At 41.9% G+C, this 17,368-nt stretch overlaps 2 protein-coding genes across 4 annotated transcripts; both read left to right on the plus strand.

Moving 5' to 3' along the window:
* The first annotated feature begins 3,131 nt into the window (after positions 1-3,131).
* On the plus strand, positions 3,132-5,015 carry LOC116054981 (caspase-1-like). The gene is made up of 3 exons (XM_031306739.2): positions 3,132-3,401; positions 3,585-3,663; positions 4,331-5,015. Exons 1-3 carry the CDS (start codon positions 3,336-3,338, stop codon positions 4,612-4,614), a joined length of 429 nt encoding a protein of 142 aa, XP_031162599.1. The 5' UTR covers positions 3,132-3,335; the 3' UTR covers positions 4,615-5,015.
* A 4,905-nt stretch (positions 5,016-9,920) lies between these two features.
* LOC116054979 lies at positions 9,921-16,334 on the plus strand. Of its 3 annotated transcripts, none has more exons than XM_035990838.1 (4): positions 9,936-10,183; positions 14,221-14,244; positions 15,041-15,305; positions 15,975-16,334. In XM_035990838.1, the coding sequence occupies exons 2-4, from the start codon at positions 14,221-14,223 to the stop codon at positions 16,310-16,312; spliced, it is 627 nt and encodes a 208-aa protein (XP_035846731.1). In that variant the 5' UTR covers positions 9,936-10,183; the 3' UTR covers positions 16,313-16,334. The 3 variants fall into 3 exon arrangements, with proteins under 3 accessions (XP_035846732.1, XP_035846731.1, XP_031162597.1); XM_031306737.2 differs by having other exon boundaries at positions 9,940-10,183; positions 14,221-14,509; positions 14,988-15,305; XM_035990839.1 differs by lacking the exon at positions 15,041-15,305 and having other exon boundaries at positions 9,921-10,183; positions 14,221-14,509.
* Positions 16,335-17,368: the final 1,034 nt, after the last annotated feature.

Below are 17,368 nucleotides of genomic sequence, written 5' to 3' on the forward strand. Positions count from 1 at the left end.
CCGGACGAGGTAAGAGTTTGGAAATAAACTTGTAAGGTTAATTATCCTTGCATGCATTCTTACAAACTGGCATCTACTGTATAATGAATACAATATCAAAATACTTTCATGTATACATCCTTCACTATAACCACAGAGCAGTAAAATGTTTGTAAAATATGAATGTAAGTTTCTGCATTAAGAACTGAACATTGATGAAATTGTACTTTTATTCTTTTGATATCTAATTTAGCGCGACGGTCTGACATTTTACTCCATTAAAGAAGTCAAGTCATTTCCTGCCAAGATAGAAGTGAGTGTCAAAGGAAAAGTTACAGAGGTGAGTTTAAACCGGAGAAGTTACTTACAAGCTACGAGATGACTCGTGACCATAAAACATTTGACGAGGACAGGGGGGAAAGGAACATTTTAAAATATTTTCTTAAACAGAGTGGTCAACTTACAATCCAAATTCAGTAACACAGTTACTGTTTCCATTTTCATAAAGAACATTATATACACAAACAAATCTGTTATAGTCACATCCCCTGTCCCTCCATCCAACCCTTCCCACCCACATGAAACTGGTAGCCAGATATACAATAGTTAAACAAAAAATAATTATCATAATTATAACAATAATAAATTAAATGAAATTGGAAAAAAACTAAATAATAATAAAAATAGAAAGAATTAATCATCTCTAGGAATGGTTTAGTGGTTGTTCAATTCAATTTTATTTATAGTATCAAATCATAACAAGAGTTATCTCAAGACACTTTACAGATAGAGTAGGTCTAGACCACACTCTATAATTTACAAAGACCCAACAATTCCAGTAATTCCCCCAAGAGCAAGCATTAGCAGTGGCTAATGCGACAGTGGCGAGGAAAAACTCCCTTTTAGGAAGAAACCTCGGCAGACCCAGACTCTTGGTAGACGGTGTCTGACGGTGCCGGTTGGGAGTGTGATGAATAGTGGCAATAATAGTCACAAAGATAATGTAACAGTGACAGGTGCAATATTTGAAAATCGATTATAATTTTTTATTATAATATTTTTAAATTACATTTATATCTACATTTATGTCAAAACCTAGAGACTTTCAAACATCAACATGTCATTTATTAATATGTATTTGTGTCAAAATGACATATAAACATCTTTTCCTATTCTATTTTGCCTGGGAACGCTTCTAACACGCTTGCGTGTCACGTGAAAAATAGGCGTCAGTTCTATTTCTAACATGCACGCTGAGACGTGCGTGTCACGCAGGCAGTGTGCAAGTTCCAACCTGTTAACATGGGAGCCAAAATAAAATGGACACGCCACGCAGCTGACACGCTCACGCCACGCAGCCAGTGTGTAGCCGGCCTAAGAGCAGACTTTATTTTCTCAAGTTTTAAGCAAGATCAAGTATCACACAGACAGTTCTTAAAAGACAGGGGTGAGGGTGACTTCCAAAGATGCAAGAAGTAGCGGAAAGTGAAGGTGGCAATGTCACTTGAAAAAATTGTCAGCTTCCCAACAAAAGCAGCCCATGTGTCGTACATGTCCAAAACTGTTTGCCCTGCACCTTGCAGGTGAAGATTAATTTTGTTGAGATGTCCCATAATGTCCATGAGAAACATAAGTTTCACAACCCACTCCTCGTCCTGCAGTTCGGGATAGTCTTGGCCTTTTTCTCTTGTCTCTTTGTTTGGTAAGCCATCAATCAAAATATCTGAGCTACAGATGAAAGCCTCCTTTATATATTCTCCATCAGTGAATGGCTTTCCCCGTTTTGCAATGCAATTAGCAATGTGACAGCTTGCTTTGGTAGCATGATTTCTGGCCGTGGTGAAGACTTTGAGGGTGTTAGCTTGCTTCCCATACCTGGACATGGCACGTTTGATAAATTCAGCCTTGTCTGCCGTCCCTTTAAAGTTTTCTCATGTTTGGTCTCAAAGTGCCGTTTAACACTCAATGTTCAGCAAACAGCATTTTCAAGACATAAAGTGCACACAGCACGGCCCTTCTGAAACACAAAACCCCACTCTTCTGTCCATGAGGGCTGGAATGCCCGAACATTATCTTTAGCTTTCTTAGCTAGCGGGCCTGCCGACACCCTGCTAACGAGCACGCTCCGCCAGTACCGTCACTAGTAGCCTACTAGCCAATCAGAGCAGAGGCAGAGTAGGGTGGGTCTTTGCTGCATGCGGATGGGGATAGTTTTTATATAGTCTATGGTGGGGATACAATTCAATCAAACTACTGTAAATAACAGGTTGTGCAACTGTGAACGTTGTAATTTGGCATGCGGATGAGAGAATGCGTCAGCATTTCAACCATGATTTCAACACATCAATAACTCTCTTGCACACATATTGCCAGTGTGCCATTGGTTAAGGTACCGCGTGCTACCATGGGCACGCGGTACCTTAACCAATGCCTAAGGTTGCCGACCCCTGCTATAGTGGTTCCTATGTAATACTTTCAATTGTAAAAGACACAATCCAGGTGGCACCACGCTCCAAGGAAATCTGTGAGATGAGAAAGCACAAAGGCTCCAGGTGAAGAAGCAAAGTTAGAAACAGGCATGTATGGTACATTAATGCGTTCTTTGATTTAATTTGACGTTTGATTGACTGCAGCAGCTTGAACCTGTACAGTCTGTGGTGTTGTGAAGACGAGCGCGGTGTATTTGATGGAGTTGGCAGTTCAGTGTGCCCAAGATGCCACCAAAACGTTCCAAAGTATGGCCGAGGAGGAGTGATGGTGGTATTTTACCAAACTGAATGCTTCCATTACATTATGGGCATCGAATGAAGTAGAAAAAACAGTTATCGAATTAAGATCTCTATTGGTATTGGTATCACTTTAATCATCACGGATTATAATTGTTTAACCCAGCCCTAATTTTTTGATGCATACGATAAAAATGAATATTTTTTGTTTTTAAGATTTGATGACGTTGAAGTGATAATACATATAACACAAGATACCAAAAATTGTTATCCATTTTCCAATTTTGAAGTGAAAATTATGACAAATAAAGTTGTTGATTAGACATGATACCCAATCTTAAAGTCAGAGTGATAAGAAAATGCATCTTCGTCAAACAAATTTTGTTTTTAAATTAAATAAATAAAAAATTTGAAAAAGAAGTAATTTCGGTTTGTTAAAATAACTTGTGCTATTGGTTTGTTCAGATTGATCATGTTGAAAAGCTTGAGGTGAAGTTCACCAAGAATAAGAGAAAAAGGCAACATTTCCAACTTAAAGACGAGACTGATTCCATCGAGATCTTCATATGGGGGGATGAGACCGAGCAATGCCAAGGATTATCAGTTGGAGATGTCGTTAAGGTTACCAACATGAAGACCACTAACTACTATGGAATCATATCGCTGAACTCAACTGTATACACCAGTATTAAAAAGGTACCTGCAATGATCTCCTCGCTCTACTTTTCTCAAAGCCACAAGTCAGCCATGTTTGTAGTTTAGTCTCTGGAATGAAACAAATCTGGACATGATTGTATTATATTGAGGGATGTTTCCAATATTTAAAAATGGATCACAGGAATTCTATTTAATGGTGTTTTAATCTTGTGGTTTTTTTAGATGGATCCGTCAAGAGCCGTCCCTAAAACCAGCCGAATCCTCCTGCAGGGATGTCTCTATTCTTCTGAGGCAAACTCAAGTCAGTAGACATAAATCATACATTAGAAACGTGCCATGACTCGGCGCCTGGGTAGCTCACCTGGTAGAGCGCACGCCCATATACGGAGGCTCAGTCCTCGACGCAGCGACTGTGGGTTTGGTTCCGACCTGTGGCCCTTTGCTGCATGTCATTCCCTCTCTCTCCCCTTTCATGTCTAAAGCTGTCCTGTCAAAAATAAAGGCCTAAAAATGCCTGAAAAATATTCTTTAGAAAAAGAAATGTGCCATGACAACATAAATGAAAAAGCACTGCCTACAGTCTTTTTTTAAAAGTCTTAAAAGTGTGTCCTATTTGTCTCCAAAGCTGACCACTACTGTTGTCCTTTCTCAGCTGTGACTTAAAACGCATCACTCGAGCTTCTGCGCATGAAAGTCGCCTGAATACACCATCTTGTAAACATAGCAATACTGAGAAGAACAGAGTTGTGTGGCGCTGATAGTCTTAATTAGCTTTGTATCAACTCATTCTGCAATGCCTTGAATGTAACGGACGTTCATTCATATAAAATAGTTGTGCACTATGGCTTTAATCAGCATTTATTAAGAGACATCCAAATCCAGCATCTCTCTACAGAAAAACCACCAGTGAAAAATGCTAAATTTAATTTTTAATTTGTGTGTTTAACTTTTTTTAATGTCCTTTTCAGGTCCAAGCGAGGCAATCCCAGCAGAGAAAAAGCTGTTCAAAGTTCGGAAAGATTTTGTAGAAGGAGTGTCTGATGCTAATCTAAACCAGCTTCTGGATATACTCCTTCATGTTGGCGTTATAAATGATGAGGAAATGCAGTCAGTCAATACAAAAACCAGAGCGAACAAAGCACGAGACCTGATCGACACGGTGCGAAGAAAGGGAAATAAAGCCAGCTTACTTCTGATGGATACTCTCCGTGAAGTGGATCCACACCTTTCCAGAAAGCTGGAATTAATCTGAAGCTAAAGCAAGAAACTGTGGAGTGTGATGATGAATCTCTATAATAACTGATGTTACACATTAACTATTGTCATCTTTAGATTAGATTCTGTTTAAGCCTGTTTTATTAAGTAAACGTTGACTATGAAAGTGATTCAAAGGGAGAAGAAAACATGTTGTTCTTTGTTTTGGCCACTAGATGGAGGCAGAACATCACTGATGGACAAACAAGATGCAGATGTGAAATTAGAAAAATCTATTGAGAAAAATATGTCTTGGTGAAGATTATTCTCCTGATGTTTAAAGAAATACTGGTTGGTCATTTTTATACATTTCTTTTTATATTTCTTTTACATTTTTCCAGCCTCTGATGTAATCGTTACTTTAGAAAATTAATAAAAAGAGAAACGAATACCGCTTAATGCAGCGTGGCTTTTTTATTTATAGTGTCCAATCATACCAGAAGTCTCTCAGGACAGTTTACATTTAGAGTCGGTCTAGACCACACTATAATTTACAGAGAGCCAACAATTCCCACCAAGAGCAAGCATTTAGTGCGACAGCTGCGACAAAAGACTTCCCTTTAACAGCAGACACCTCGGACAGAACTTGACTCTTGGTGCAGACTGATCTCATGAAGTGGCGTATGTATGACACGCCAATCCGTATGCCATCATTGGCGTGTTATCAAGACGCATACTCACTTTTTAGCGTGTTTATCAACGCTGTTTGGCCTCCATTGACTTACATTATCTTGTGATTGCGTGTGAATTCACGTCGTAGCGAGTAGTATGACAGGGCGAAAATCTGCGTAGGGAGGTTGGTTGGGGGGGAGGATGGGTCAAACACAGGACTTTCACCCAGGAGACCGGGGACCGTGTCTCCTCTACTTTCCACGTTTGTTCTTTTCCTAATCCCAACCCACGTGACGTTCCGTAAACCCAACCGTACCCAGACAGCATTTACATCTGTGCCAGATCCGTTTTCGAATCAGCAGATTCGCGCAGCAGTCACACTCCATATGCAGATCTGCACCAACTTTGCGCCAGACTTGTCTGTAGCTTCTGACTGTGACAGTCCGTCCGGCGGGTGTGGCGCTGATCCGGGGCAGCTGCGCAGACCGGACGCGCAACAACTGAATTGAGTCCGCCCGGCGGGTGTGGGCCGGATCCGTGGGAGCTGCAAAGACCGGACGCGCCACAACTAACGGAATGCTTTTTTCCTGCGTAAACCCACAACTCTATCTGACATGCAGAGAGGAAGACTGCAGGCTGTACCGTCTCTGTGATTATTGGTAAGTGCATTATACAAGTAAAATTGTAAAAGTAAACTGCTGTTGATGTCATGTTAGTCTGTTAAATATGTAGGCTAAACATAAAAGTTTACAAACTTAGTTTACACTGACATTCTGACAACCTGAGCCTGTCAGACAAGCTGGGTAGGCTAGGCCGATAGCCTAGGCTATGCTTGTAGTATAGGTTATTTTAAACATCCACAACTAATAATATGAATATAGGCTTTAAGGCTGAATCGGTGATATTTGCTTAATATTAAACAAAATGAATATCGTGTCCATTGTGTGTTAGCTGCAAAATCGTGTGTTAGCGCTACCCACTAAGCTAACCAGTCTTTTGTCTGTAGCTACCCTAACAATAAAAACAAATTCAGTGAGATGGCAACCTAGGCCGTTATGGCTCATAAGTATAGCCTATATAGATGCCTTTCACTCAGTCTTTACTTAATCACCACTCTGTCATTGCATTGTCAGTGCTCCTCTGACCTCAGCCTTAAAGGGCCAGCCCAAGGTGTTGTCCCTGTCTCCTGAAGCCATCACCGCCTTTAAACGCCTCAAGGATGCCTTCTTGACCGCTCCCGTCCTGATTCATCCCAACCCAGACCTGCCCTTCGTTGTTGAGGTCGACGCGTCCTCCACCGGTGTAGGAGCAGTCCTTTCCCAGCGGCAGGGGACTCCTCCCAGACTCCATCCATGTGCCTTCTTCTCCAAGAAGCTTTCCCCAGCAGAGCGGAATTATGACATCGGGAATCAAGAACTGCTTGCCATAAAGCTTGCCCTAGAGGAATGGAGGCATTGGCTAGAGGGAGCCAATCACCAGGTTGAGGTCATAACCGACCACCGCAATCTTGAGTATATCCGAGAGGCTAAGCGACTAAATCCCCGCCAGGCTCGTTGGGCCCTCTTCTTCACCCGCTTTGATTTCCTCGTCACCTACCATCCTGGCAGTAAGAACAGCAAGGCGGATGCTCTCTCTCGTCTGCATCAGCTGTCATCTGAAGATCTCCAACCTGAACCTATCCTCCCTCCAGCCATGCTCGTCAGCCCTATCATCTGGGATATCGACGAGCGGATCTCCCAGGAGAACCTTCTTCAGCCCGCTCCGCCAGGAGGTCCAGCGGAGTTGACCTTCGTGCCTAATCAGTTTCGTGTCGCCCTTTTGGACTCCGCTCACACCGCTCCCGGTTCGGGACATCCGGGCAGCAGGCATACCCTCTCGCTCCTCAGTCAGCGGTACTGGTGGCCGTCCATCTCTCAGGATGTTTCCCGATATGTCTCTGGATGCTCAGTCTGCACCATAACCAACACTCCCAGAAGGCTACCAGAAGGCAAGCTCATGCCGCTCCCCATTCCACAACACCCATGGTCCCACCTTGGGATTGACTTCATGACCGACCTCCCCAGATCCAATGGCCACACTTGTATCCTCATCGTTGTGGATAGATTCTCTAAGGGTTGTAAGCTGATTCCCCTGCCCGGACTCCCTACCGCTCTCATGACCGCAGAGGCCCTCTTCAGCTACGTATTCCGAAACTTCGGCATTCCCGAAGACATCGTGTCGGATAGAGGGCCGCAATTCATCTCCAGGGTTTGGCATGCTTTCTTCAGGCTCCTCGGGGTTACAGTTAGCCTGTCTTCAGGATACCAACCTCAGACTAACGGACAGACTGAGCGGAAGATCCAGGAAATCGGACATTATTTGAGGGCGTATTGTCACCAGAACCAGGACAGCTGGAGCCGTTTCCTCCCATGGGCGGAATACGCCCAGAACTCCATGCGTCAGTCCACTACGGGGCTCACCCCGTTTCAGTGCATCCTGGGTTACCAACCTCCTCTCTTCCCCTGGTCGGGAGAGTCCTCGGAGGTCCCAGCTGTCGACCACTGGTTCCATCAGAGTGAGAGGGTATGGGAATCGGCTCACGTACAGCTCCAACAAGCTGTGCGGAGGCACAAGGAGCAAGCTGACCGTCGTTGGTCTGATCCTCCTCAGTACCAACCTGGCCAAAAGGTGTGGCTTTCGACTCGGGACATCCGCCTTCGCCTGCCCTGCCGCAAGCTGAGTCCTCGGTACATTGGACCCTTCACCATACAGAAGCAGTTGAACGACGTCACATACAGGCTAAACCTTCCACCACAGTACAAGATCTCACCATCATTCCATGTCTCTCTTCTGAAACCCTTCACTGACCCTGTCTCCTCTCCTTCCACAGACCCTGACACCGAGGTGCCTCCTCCTCCCATTCCCGTTGACGAGGAGGCTATCTATCGAGTCCGCACCATCATGGACTCACGGCGGTGAGGTCCGCGCCTGGAGTACCTGGTCGACTGGGAGGACTACGGTCCAGAGGAACGGTCGTGGGTGCCACGCAATGACATCCTGGACCCCGCTCTCCTCACTCAGTTCCACGTAGACCTTGTCGCCGTGTTCGCCCCTCTTCACTGTCGTCGGGAGCCGCCTCTGGAGGGGGGGGGGTACTGTCAGGGTCCCACCGTCACCAGCACTCACTCCTCCCACTCGTTCACATTCCCCATCATTCACTCCTCCCATCCGTTCACTGTTCACTATCTCCTCAGTACTGATCACTCACACCTGCACTTCATCAGGCCACTCATCAGTTCACCACCTGCACCTCATTAGTCTCCATCTTTATATACGACACACGCTCATTCACTCTTTGTCTGGTCTCATCGCTACAAGACACCTAGACTCTCTCCTGCTACGTTACCATTGCCTACCTGAAGATTCTGCCTGAGAGAGTAATAGGATGCTGCTTCTGTCAACTTGGAATGCAGCATGGAATGCAGTTTGATTGATGACCGGCAGGTCAAGAGGTCACGAGCTGTCAAAAACGTGATTTACATCTGCCAGATGTTTCTGACGCAATCCTTCCAGAACCTTCCAGAAAGAGGGCGTGCCTCAGACCGGATATTACCAGGGAGGACACCGGAAACTGCCTATTAATGCATCTAGACAGGAAATTGCGTGTTTTTAAATGAACCAATGAGCAAGAATGAAGTATCTTTACACTATTTGAAGCAGTTATACATATAACTGTGAGCCCAGAGAGTGGGTAAGACCGGGTTGTAAAAAAGGAATGTTCAAAAATGCAAGAGCTCCTCTTACAACAGGCTAAGGAAGTAGCTCTAATAAGCGTGAATGGGCCTAAGCCCCAAAGGTCAATGCATCTCCAAACTCACGCACACACAAACAGTCCCTAAAGTTGTAAATGTTCACCATATGGTGGGTAAACATACGTCTCAGCCAAGGGTCTGCCGCAATGTGAGACTGCAGTCATTTCAGTCACAGAAGGACTTTTAGCCTGGAGCCAGAACGATGCATCCACACTACTTTTCAGGCGAGTTCTATATTATTATTATTGCTTATTATTATGTAATTACAGTTAACACTTGAAGTGTTTTGAAAATGTTCTTTTTCAACATATCTGCTCTTTCTAACAGAGGCCAATGATGACTTCAGAGACATTGTAATAACAGATGCTGACTATGGTAAATGGGTAAGGTTTATCATTTAATGCTTTATTTATACACATTATAACACTAATAAAATAACTGGATCTATTTTACCTCTTCTCTCACCCAAGACATGATCGATAACGCCGCCAGAGCATATTACCAAAATCCTGCCGTCTTTTCCGGGGATCTTGAAATTGCGGAAATTATTGGGGACGAAACAGCACCACGGAACAACGCCCAGCCAATTATACATCCAATTATCACACCTATTGTGACGATTGAGACAGAATTCAGACAACTGTTTTGCTGCTAAAACTTCCATCATTTTACTAAGATTGAATTTTAAGTGGACTTTTACTTGTAGTATTTTTACTTGAAATTGTGAATTCTTCTTCCACCACAGACTGAGGCTAAACTGCTGACTGTGTGGAAAGCTTTAGCTCGCTGACTAACACAACTGACAGGACATAAGTTCATATGTGGTTACACACATTGAACTGAAAGTACCCGCTCTGCTCTCGGCCTGTGGGCGGGAAATAAAGGGCTACAGCATTGTTCAATAGAGGGGGGGGGCTGTGAGTTTGAAACTGGATGTTTTTGATTTTAAGGATTAACAAAGTCATATATAAAATATTTGATGTTTCCAAATACATTTAAGCATTTATTTTAGATAAGTAGAGCAACAGGCAGGTTGGTGAAACATGATTTGAGTTGGTATCTTCCACTCCCTGCAGATAAAAGTATTTAGAAGTAGTTACTTCCTCCACTGAGAGCACCTCAGACTGCCGACTGCTAACAAATCTCCAAAAAGAAAAGGACAAAGTGAGTATTGATTACAAACACTTTTTTTTGCTAATTCCTTTTGAAAAATGAATTAAAGATTCTTCACACACACATCGATTACAAAACAATCACTCTAAGCTTGTGGTTCGATCAAAGAAAAAGTCTGAGACCACATTCAGACCTGGCTTTGACATCAAAGTGATCAGATCACTAGTGGAGAGCTATAAGTACAAGTATGAATACTTGGACCACATTAAGAGATGGTCTGAGCCACATATGACCACATTGTTTTAGCCGTGTGGACTCAAATCTGCCTCCTCAACTGTAAGCAGAAGTACGCACTTATTCACTGGCTTTGTCCACGATGTCTGAGGTATAACTTTCACAGAAACCACTGAGAGTGAGTCATGTGTTTTCGGAGGTTATTATTCTGAGGTTATTATCATTCTGTCACTGATGTGTCTGTGATTTTTGTTTGGCTGCTCTGCACAGATTGACACCCGGCTCTCTGGAGCTTTGTGCCCTGCAGGCAGCTGGGGAATTATTTTTTAACTTCATTTAAGTCAATTTCATTTCATAATGTGGGAAAGATTGGTACTGCAGCAGTTGAAACATGGCCTGCTGGGATCATGTTGAGATGTGTCTGTAATGTTCTCTAGGCCCAATTGTTGCGTCACCTTTGGCAAGACAAAACGTTAAACATGTTTGATGTTATTGGTACGGTATTGTCTTCTCAAAGTCTTTTCACAATCTTCTAGTGAAAGATAACCTGTTTTTCCTGCCACTGCTGTTCTTTCACATTTCAACCAATGATACCAACCAACAGATTTCCCAGAACTAGAACTGGGACACTTTGCGCATGACCATAGTGCTCGTGCACGCACATGGTTTTTAATGTGAACATTTGCCAGCCCAGGTCAGACATAGACAGAGATAGATTAGACACAATTTTGCCAACAGCACACATAGGCCTACTGCTCACAACATAATGGGGTATCTCAGTTAATATTCATGAATTTTCTTGGTATATAGCCTACATATCTAAGAAATAAAAGGCTATTAAAAGACATTGAGTGAGTTTCGTGTGGGACCAACTTTATTTTTCAGAATGAATGCATTCTTTTGGAAAATGCACCCACTGAACTTGTGAAAAACTTTGTGAAAATGTATTTTTCATTGCATGGCACTAAACAAATTATTTGGAACTGCTACCACAGGCTTGAACTAAAGTTATGGTAACACTTTACGGTAAGGGTACATGAATTAATTCATTTGTGGATTAATTAATTCCTTTATATCTTATGAATCATCAGGAATTGACATGAGTTCATAGCCTCTCATTCATGACCTCATGCACATGCATGAACAACACATCAACTAAAGCATTAGGTAATGTGGGAACATCATTATGCACAAGCAGTGATGACCACATTTTTTTGCAGAAAAATAAATAATCATGATCATGCTTAATAAATCATAATTCATAATGACGTGCCCACGTAACGCTTTGTGTTGTTCATGTATGAGGTCACGCATGACAGACTATGAACATGTCAATTCCTGATGATTCATGGAATATTAAGGAATGCAGTAACACAAACAGTGTTGGGCAAGTTACTTCCAAAATGTAATACATTATAGATTACTAGTTACTGTCATTTGAGAGTAATTAGTTATATTACAATATTACTGTCTCTGAATTGTAATGCGTTACACTACTTTTGCATTACTTTTGAGTTACTTTCACCAAAATAACAGGGGAAGTTTGATTTGGCAGCTAGCTTGTGAATTTCACCACCGGATCAATAAAGTCTCCTCTTTATCCACTTTAATACATCATAGATTATTCATATTTTGTATAATTAATATAAATATGCAAAGTAACTAAAGCTATACAAAATAGATAAGTAAAACATATAATAGGCAAGTAGGAGAAAATGAAAATACTCAAAAATACGGCATTGTTGTAAAATGTTTGTTTATAGCACTTGAATAAGAAATTCATGTTGTTTAGGTTAAAACACTCTAAAGGAAATGTTCAATTATAGTGTGATTAAAACTCACTATTAACATTATTTACAGTACTTGATTTACAGCTAATTTGTGAAAAGGTAGCCTACACAACCTTATTTAACAGTAATTTAGTTTTACTGCGAACCGTCACAGGAAGTGCTTTTATTTTGAAGTAGGCTACACGGAAGTTGTCTGTTGTGTAGCCTACTCTTGCTAGCTTACTGAGATGCAACATGTCCGTCAGGCTCAAGTTGTTCACTTTCTTGTTTGCAAAACTGCAACATATTGAACAGTAAATGGTCACAGTAAAAGACAAGCGTTTTTGGTCGTCATTCGAAGCCATTCCACTACAGGCATAGTTACTCTCTACGGCTGATAAAATGCAATGATATTTACGTGTAGCAAGCCTCAACATTAATTCCCGACATGTTTATATCTGTCAGCCGCTGACGTACCGTCACCTGTTGGGACATACATGCTGTCCGTACCGTCACCTGTTGGGACATACACGCTGTCCGTACCGTCTCTGGTTCTGGCTCTGACCACGGGAACAGAAACAGGACAGCTCACTTCAACGCAGCGTAATAACTCCTGAAAATAATATCCATCTCGCAAATGTATCTGTCTCTGCAGTCATCTCAACCATCGAATACAGCGACAGGAAATAATACGGCTTTTTTTTTTTCCTGTGAAGAAATGTGTCGCGGTGTTGGTGAATTCTTCAAAAAAACAATGCACCACTAAATGCTGCGTTAAAATGCGTTGTAACTCGCGTTACTGAGACTGTAACGAGTATAATATTACCGAAATTTAATTAGTAATGCGTTATATTACTGCGTTACAGCAAAAAGGAATACATTACTGTAATTGCATTACTTTTGTAACGCGTTACTCCCAACACTGCACATAAATCATTAATTACATAATGCATAGTAATACATACATCAATTAATTAATGCATTAATTTATAATTCATGTACCCTTACCGTAAAGTGTTGCCAGTATTATTCTAACCCAACAAAACACACACACACACACACACACACACACACAAATGTAATCTCATTTAATAGAGCAGATAGCTTCCCTATTGGAAACATTTATTCTATATATTTGTTAGAGTGAATTTGCTCAAGAATCAATGTGTTGGCTGAAAGCCTACTGTGAAATTATGCACAGAAGCTGAATTGGCCCGTGGTCACCCTAACCAAGACCGCCATTTCTTTGGATTTGAGTCCAACAAAGGGGAAATCAATAAAATAAAAGGAAAAAAAAAAAATATATATATATATATATATATATATATATATTTGTGACTGGCTTCGAAAAGTTCCAAGAGATATCAAACCCCCTGTTATGGTAGCGTGGACCAACAGTTTTTCACTCCCATCTCGTAAAATATGGACCCTTGGTCAGGTGCCTTAGTCGTTGTTATATGACGCTAAAAGTCTCCTTTAGGGTCATATAACGCGCTTTAACTAAACATGCTTGGTCGGGACTATTGGCGTCACTTTTGACTCAGTTATGTTAAGGAAAAGGTTGTGGGTGGGCTTACGTTTCCGTGACATGCGGGAATAACAGGAAGGTCAAAGAAAAAAGCGACTTTAGGAAACAAGCAGGACAAGATCGCCGGTCTCCTGGGTGAAAGTCCTGTGTTGTTTGACACATCTGCCATCCTAACCAATCTCCCTATGCGGAATTTTGGCCTTACATACTACTCGCTAAACCCTGTGTAGCTGCTGCTCTCCCTGGTACGTTCTACAAACACGTCGCTTCAGATGGGGACAGCCACTGTCCAAACATGAGAATAGGTTGGGACTGGAAAGTGTGAATAATTAATTAATTTAACATGATCGTAGTGAGAAGGTGTACTGAGAAAATTATTTTTCGAAACTATATTTATATCTACAGATTGGAAAAGAACATAACATTAAATACAGAAGTTCTCTTTGAGGTGGAAATATAAATGTGATGTTTGAGTGTTTCCTCTTTGCTAGTTTTGTTGTCATCAACCCTGTCAGGTTTTTAACTGTTTTGTTCATTCGTCTCTCTCTGCGTTGCAGATGTCACTTGACAAAAAGTGGAGGAGAACCCTGAACTCCATCCTGGAGCAGCTAACTGACTCAGATTTGAGAAAGACGCTGTTCCATCTGGACAAAATCCCTCAAGGAGATAAGACTGGCAAGACCAGAGAAGAAATCATTGTTTTAATTGAAAAGCATTACGGGACAGAAAAGTCCATCTCTGAAATAGATAGAATAATGAAGATAATACCAAGAAATGACGCTGCAGTCCAGAAGCAGCTGCGCCCCTTTGTGGAGGAACTGAAGGAACAACGGCAGGAAGAAAAAGGTTTGAAGAGTTTATACGACACAGTGTGAATTGGTATAGATCAGTGGTGTCAAACTCAGTTTCCCAGAGGGCCACATCACATCAAGGGCCAGACATGTGAAGTGGAAAAACATTGAGTAAGGCATCAAAAATGTTAACACAAAGTGCCTAAAGCATTGAAAAAAGCACATAAACCGCCGAAAAAGGCGTAAAAAATGATCGCTCCAAGATAATAAATCCCTGCTCTTACTTTTCACCATTGTTCTTTCTTCAAAGTATTTTCTGTACTTTAAACTTTTACATATATAATTTTCAACCGCAGATTAACATGTCTTTTGGCTGGTGGATCTCAGTAGGGAACTATTTAGACATAACATATTTACTCAGCGTCTATTAAAAGAGAGTTCACCCTCTCTCTACAGAGAAAAAGCACCAGTGAAAAATGCAAAATGAGAGTATTTTTAATTTGTGTTTAACTTTTTTTAAATTTAATTTTAAGGGAAGATGAGCAAACTTGCAGCTGACTCAGGATCAGTTGCCAATAAGTGGGAAACAGCCCTGAGCTCCATCCTGGAGGAGCTGACTGAGGAACAATTCAGGAAGATGCTGCTCTATCTGGACGAAATCCCTCAAGGAGTGAAGACTGGCAAGACCAGAGAAGAAATCCCTGATTTAATCATCCAGCACTACGGGCCAGAAGGGTCCATCTCTGAAATAGATGAAATAATGAAAGCGATACCAAGGAATGACCCTAAAGTCCAGAACCTGCTGCGCCCCTTTGTGGAGAAAGTGAAGGAACAGCGCCAGGAAGAAAAAGGTTTGAAGAGTTGATATGATTAAATTGATATAGATTATTATTTCTCCTCTTTAACATCAATTCCCAGTGAATGAAATTTTGGATTTTCGAGGGAAAACTTCACAAAGTGATCAAAACAAATACATTATGTGTGATTGCCACTCAAGCGGCAATTCAATATTTTTTTCCCTCTCCAGTTCTTTTAATGTTTAAAAAGTGTTTTATTTAAATTTTTTTAGAGATGACAAGTACTAGGCTGTACACTAACATGTGGCCCTTTAAATCTTTACAATCATCCACCAAAAGAACCCAATAGGCCTGCTTTGTTGCACCATCCAATCTCTCTTTAAAACTTTGTCAGCATGTAGCTTGCAAGCTCAAAGTTTGATGTTGTTTCCCAAAGCTTACCGAGATTGAGAACAGAAACACATCCAGCAAGTGAGCCACGCGCCGGACGTCAGACTGTAACCTTTAAATGTACTTCTGTTTATTCAGACTATTCAGACTGATTGGCTGATTCAAAATAAGGTCTCCATCTAAACAGAGAACTAACAGTTTAAGAACTAACGGTATATTAACAGATTCATACAAAAGAAGGGGTCTCCATCAGATATAAATGTCTCCATTTCTGTTGCTGATTACTTCTAAAGGACAACACAAACTGATAAAAGTCTTTTTGTTATCTTCCAGGTCCAAGTGGGGCAACTCAACAGAGGAATGTCCCAGCAGAGGACAGCGTCCAAACAGAGGACAGCGACCCAGCAGATGAGAAGCTGTTAAATGTTCGGGCAGAGTTTATAGAAAGAGTGTCTGATCCTGTTCTAAACCAGCTTCTGGATAAACTCCTTGAGCGTGGTTTTATAAATGATGAGGAAATGCAGTCAGTCACAACCAAAAAAAGCAAAGCAGACAAAGCACGACACCTGATCGACATGGTGCGAAAAAAGGGACCTAAAGCCAGCTCACTTCTGATCAATACTCTCTGTAAAGTGGATAAACCTGTTTCGGAAGTGCTGAAATTAATCTGAAGCTAAAGCAAGAAACTCTGGAGTGTGATGTGATGTTTTATTAAGTAAACGTTGACTATAGCTATGTTTCCATCCACACGTTTTTATCCGAATTAAGTGATATTGAATGAAAAATGCCTTATGGAAACAATGAAATCTGATTGAATTTCATGAATATAGACTCAAAGGAAATACGTTCGGTCTCATCGGATTTTATCTTGATCGATATACGGCTTATGCGATAAACGCTGATGGAAACGTTATTTGCCGAATAAATAATGAATTGTGATTAAGTTTTAGGTCATTTTATGGTTGCAACCTGCCACAAAACGAAGAAGAAGTTTTAGTTCATTTCCGCCCAGTATTTCCTCTCTGTTTGCACACATGGCGGGTGTCAACAAAGACAGATGGAAGTGGACGAACAAGGAGACGCACTACCGGGAGTGCCGACACAAATGTCCCTTATGATGCAGCGATCGTCTACCACAGCCTGTAGTACGATTGATGGCCAGCCCTTTCTATTGACTACATCCCTGTAGCCTTCAGCAGGGGGTCTAATCGGGACGTGAGTCCCGTCTATTGGCCATACACCTGTGGCACAAGGTGCGCTCTGGAGTTATGCAGCGAGATATCATGCGCCTCATCCACTCCAGGTAGGTATACATACCTTCGCATCATCCTCGTTTGTATGGCATTGCACACGGCGTAAACACACCAGTGCACGGTGGTTTTGCTGACTCCAAACGTTTCGCCTACCACTCTGTACTCTGTGCATGTAGCCAGTTTGTAGAGCGCAATGGCGATACGCTTCTCGGTTGGAACCGGAGGGCGATAGCTTGCAACATCTGGGAAAAGGGACGGGCCAAAAAAATGACACAACAGGTCAAATGTTGTCTTGGTCATCCGAAAATGCTTCAACCAAAGGGTTTCCGTGAAGTGTCTCTGAACCACGATCTCCCAGAACTGTTTGGAGCGCTGTCGTTTCCACACCACAGGCAGCCTCCGTTGTCGTCGGACATTTACGTGCATCTGCATCATCATAGCAATGTGTTGACGCGTCGTTGTTTTCTTACTATA

Source organism: Sander lucioperca, chromosome 13 (genome assembly GCF_008315115.2).
Source record: "Sander lucioperca isolate FBNREF2018 chromosome 13, SLUC_FBN_1.2, whole genome shotgun sequence".
NCBI lineage: Eukaryota > Metazoa > Chordata > Actinopteri > Perciformes > Percidae > Sander > Sander lucioperca.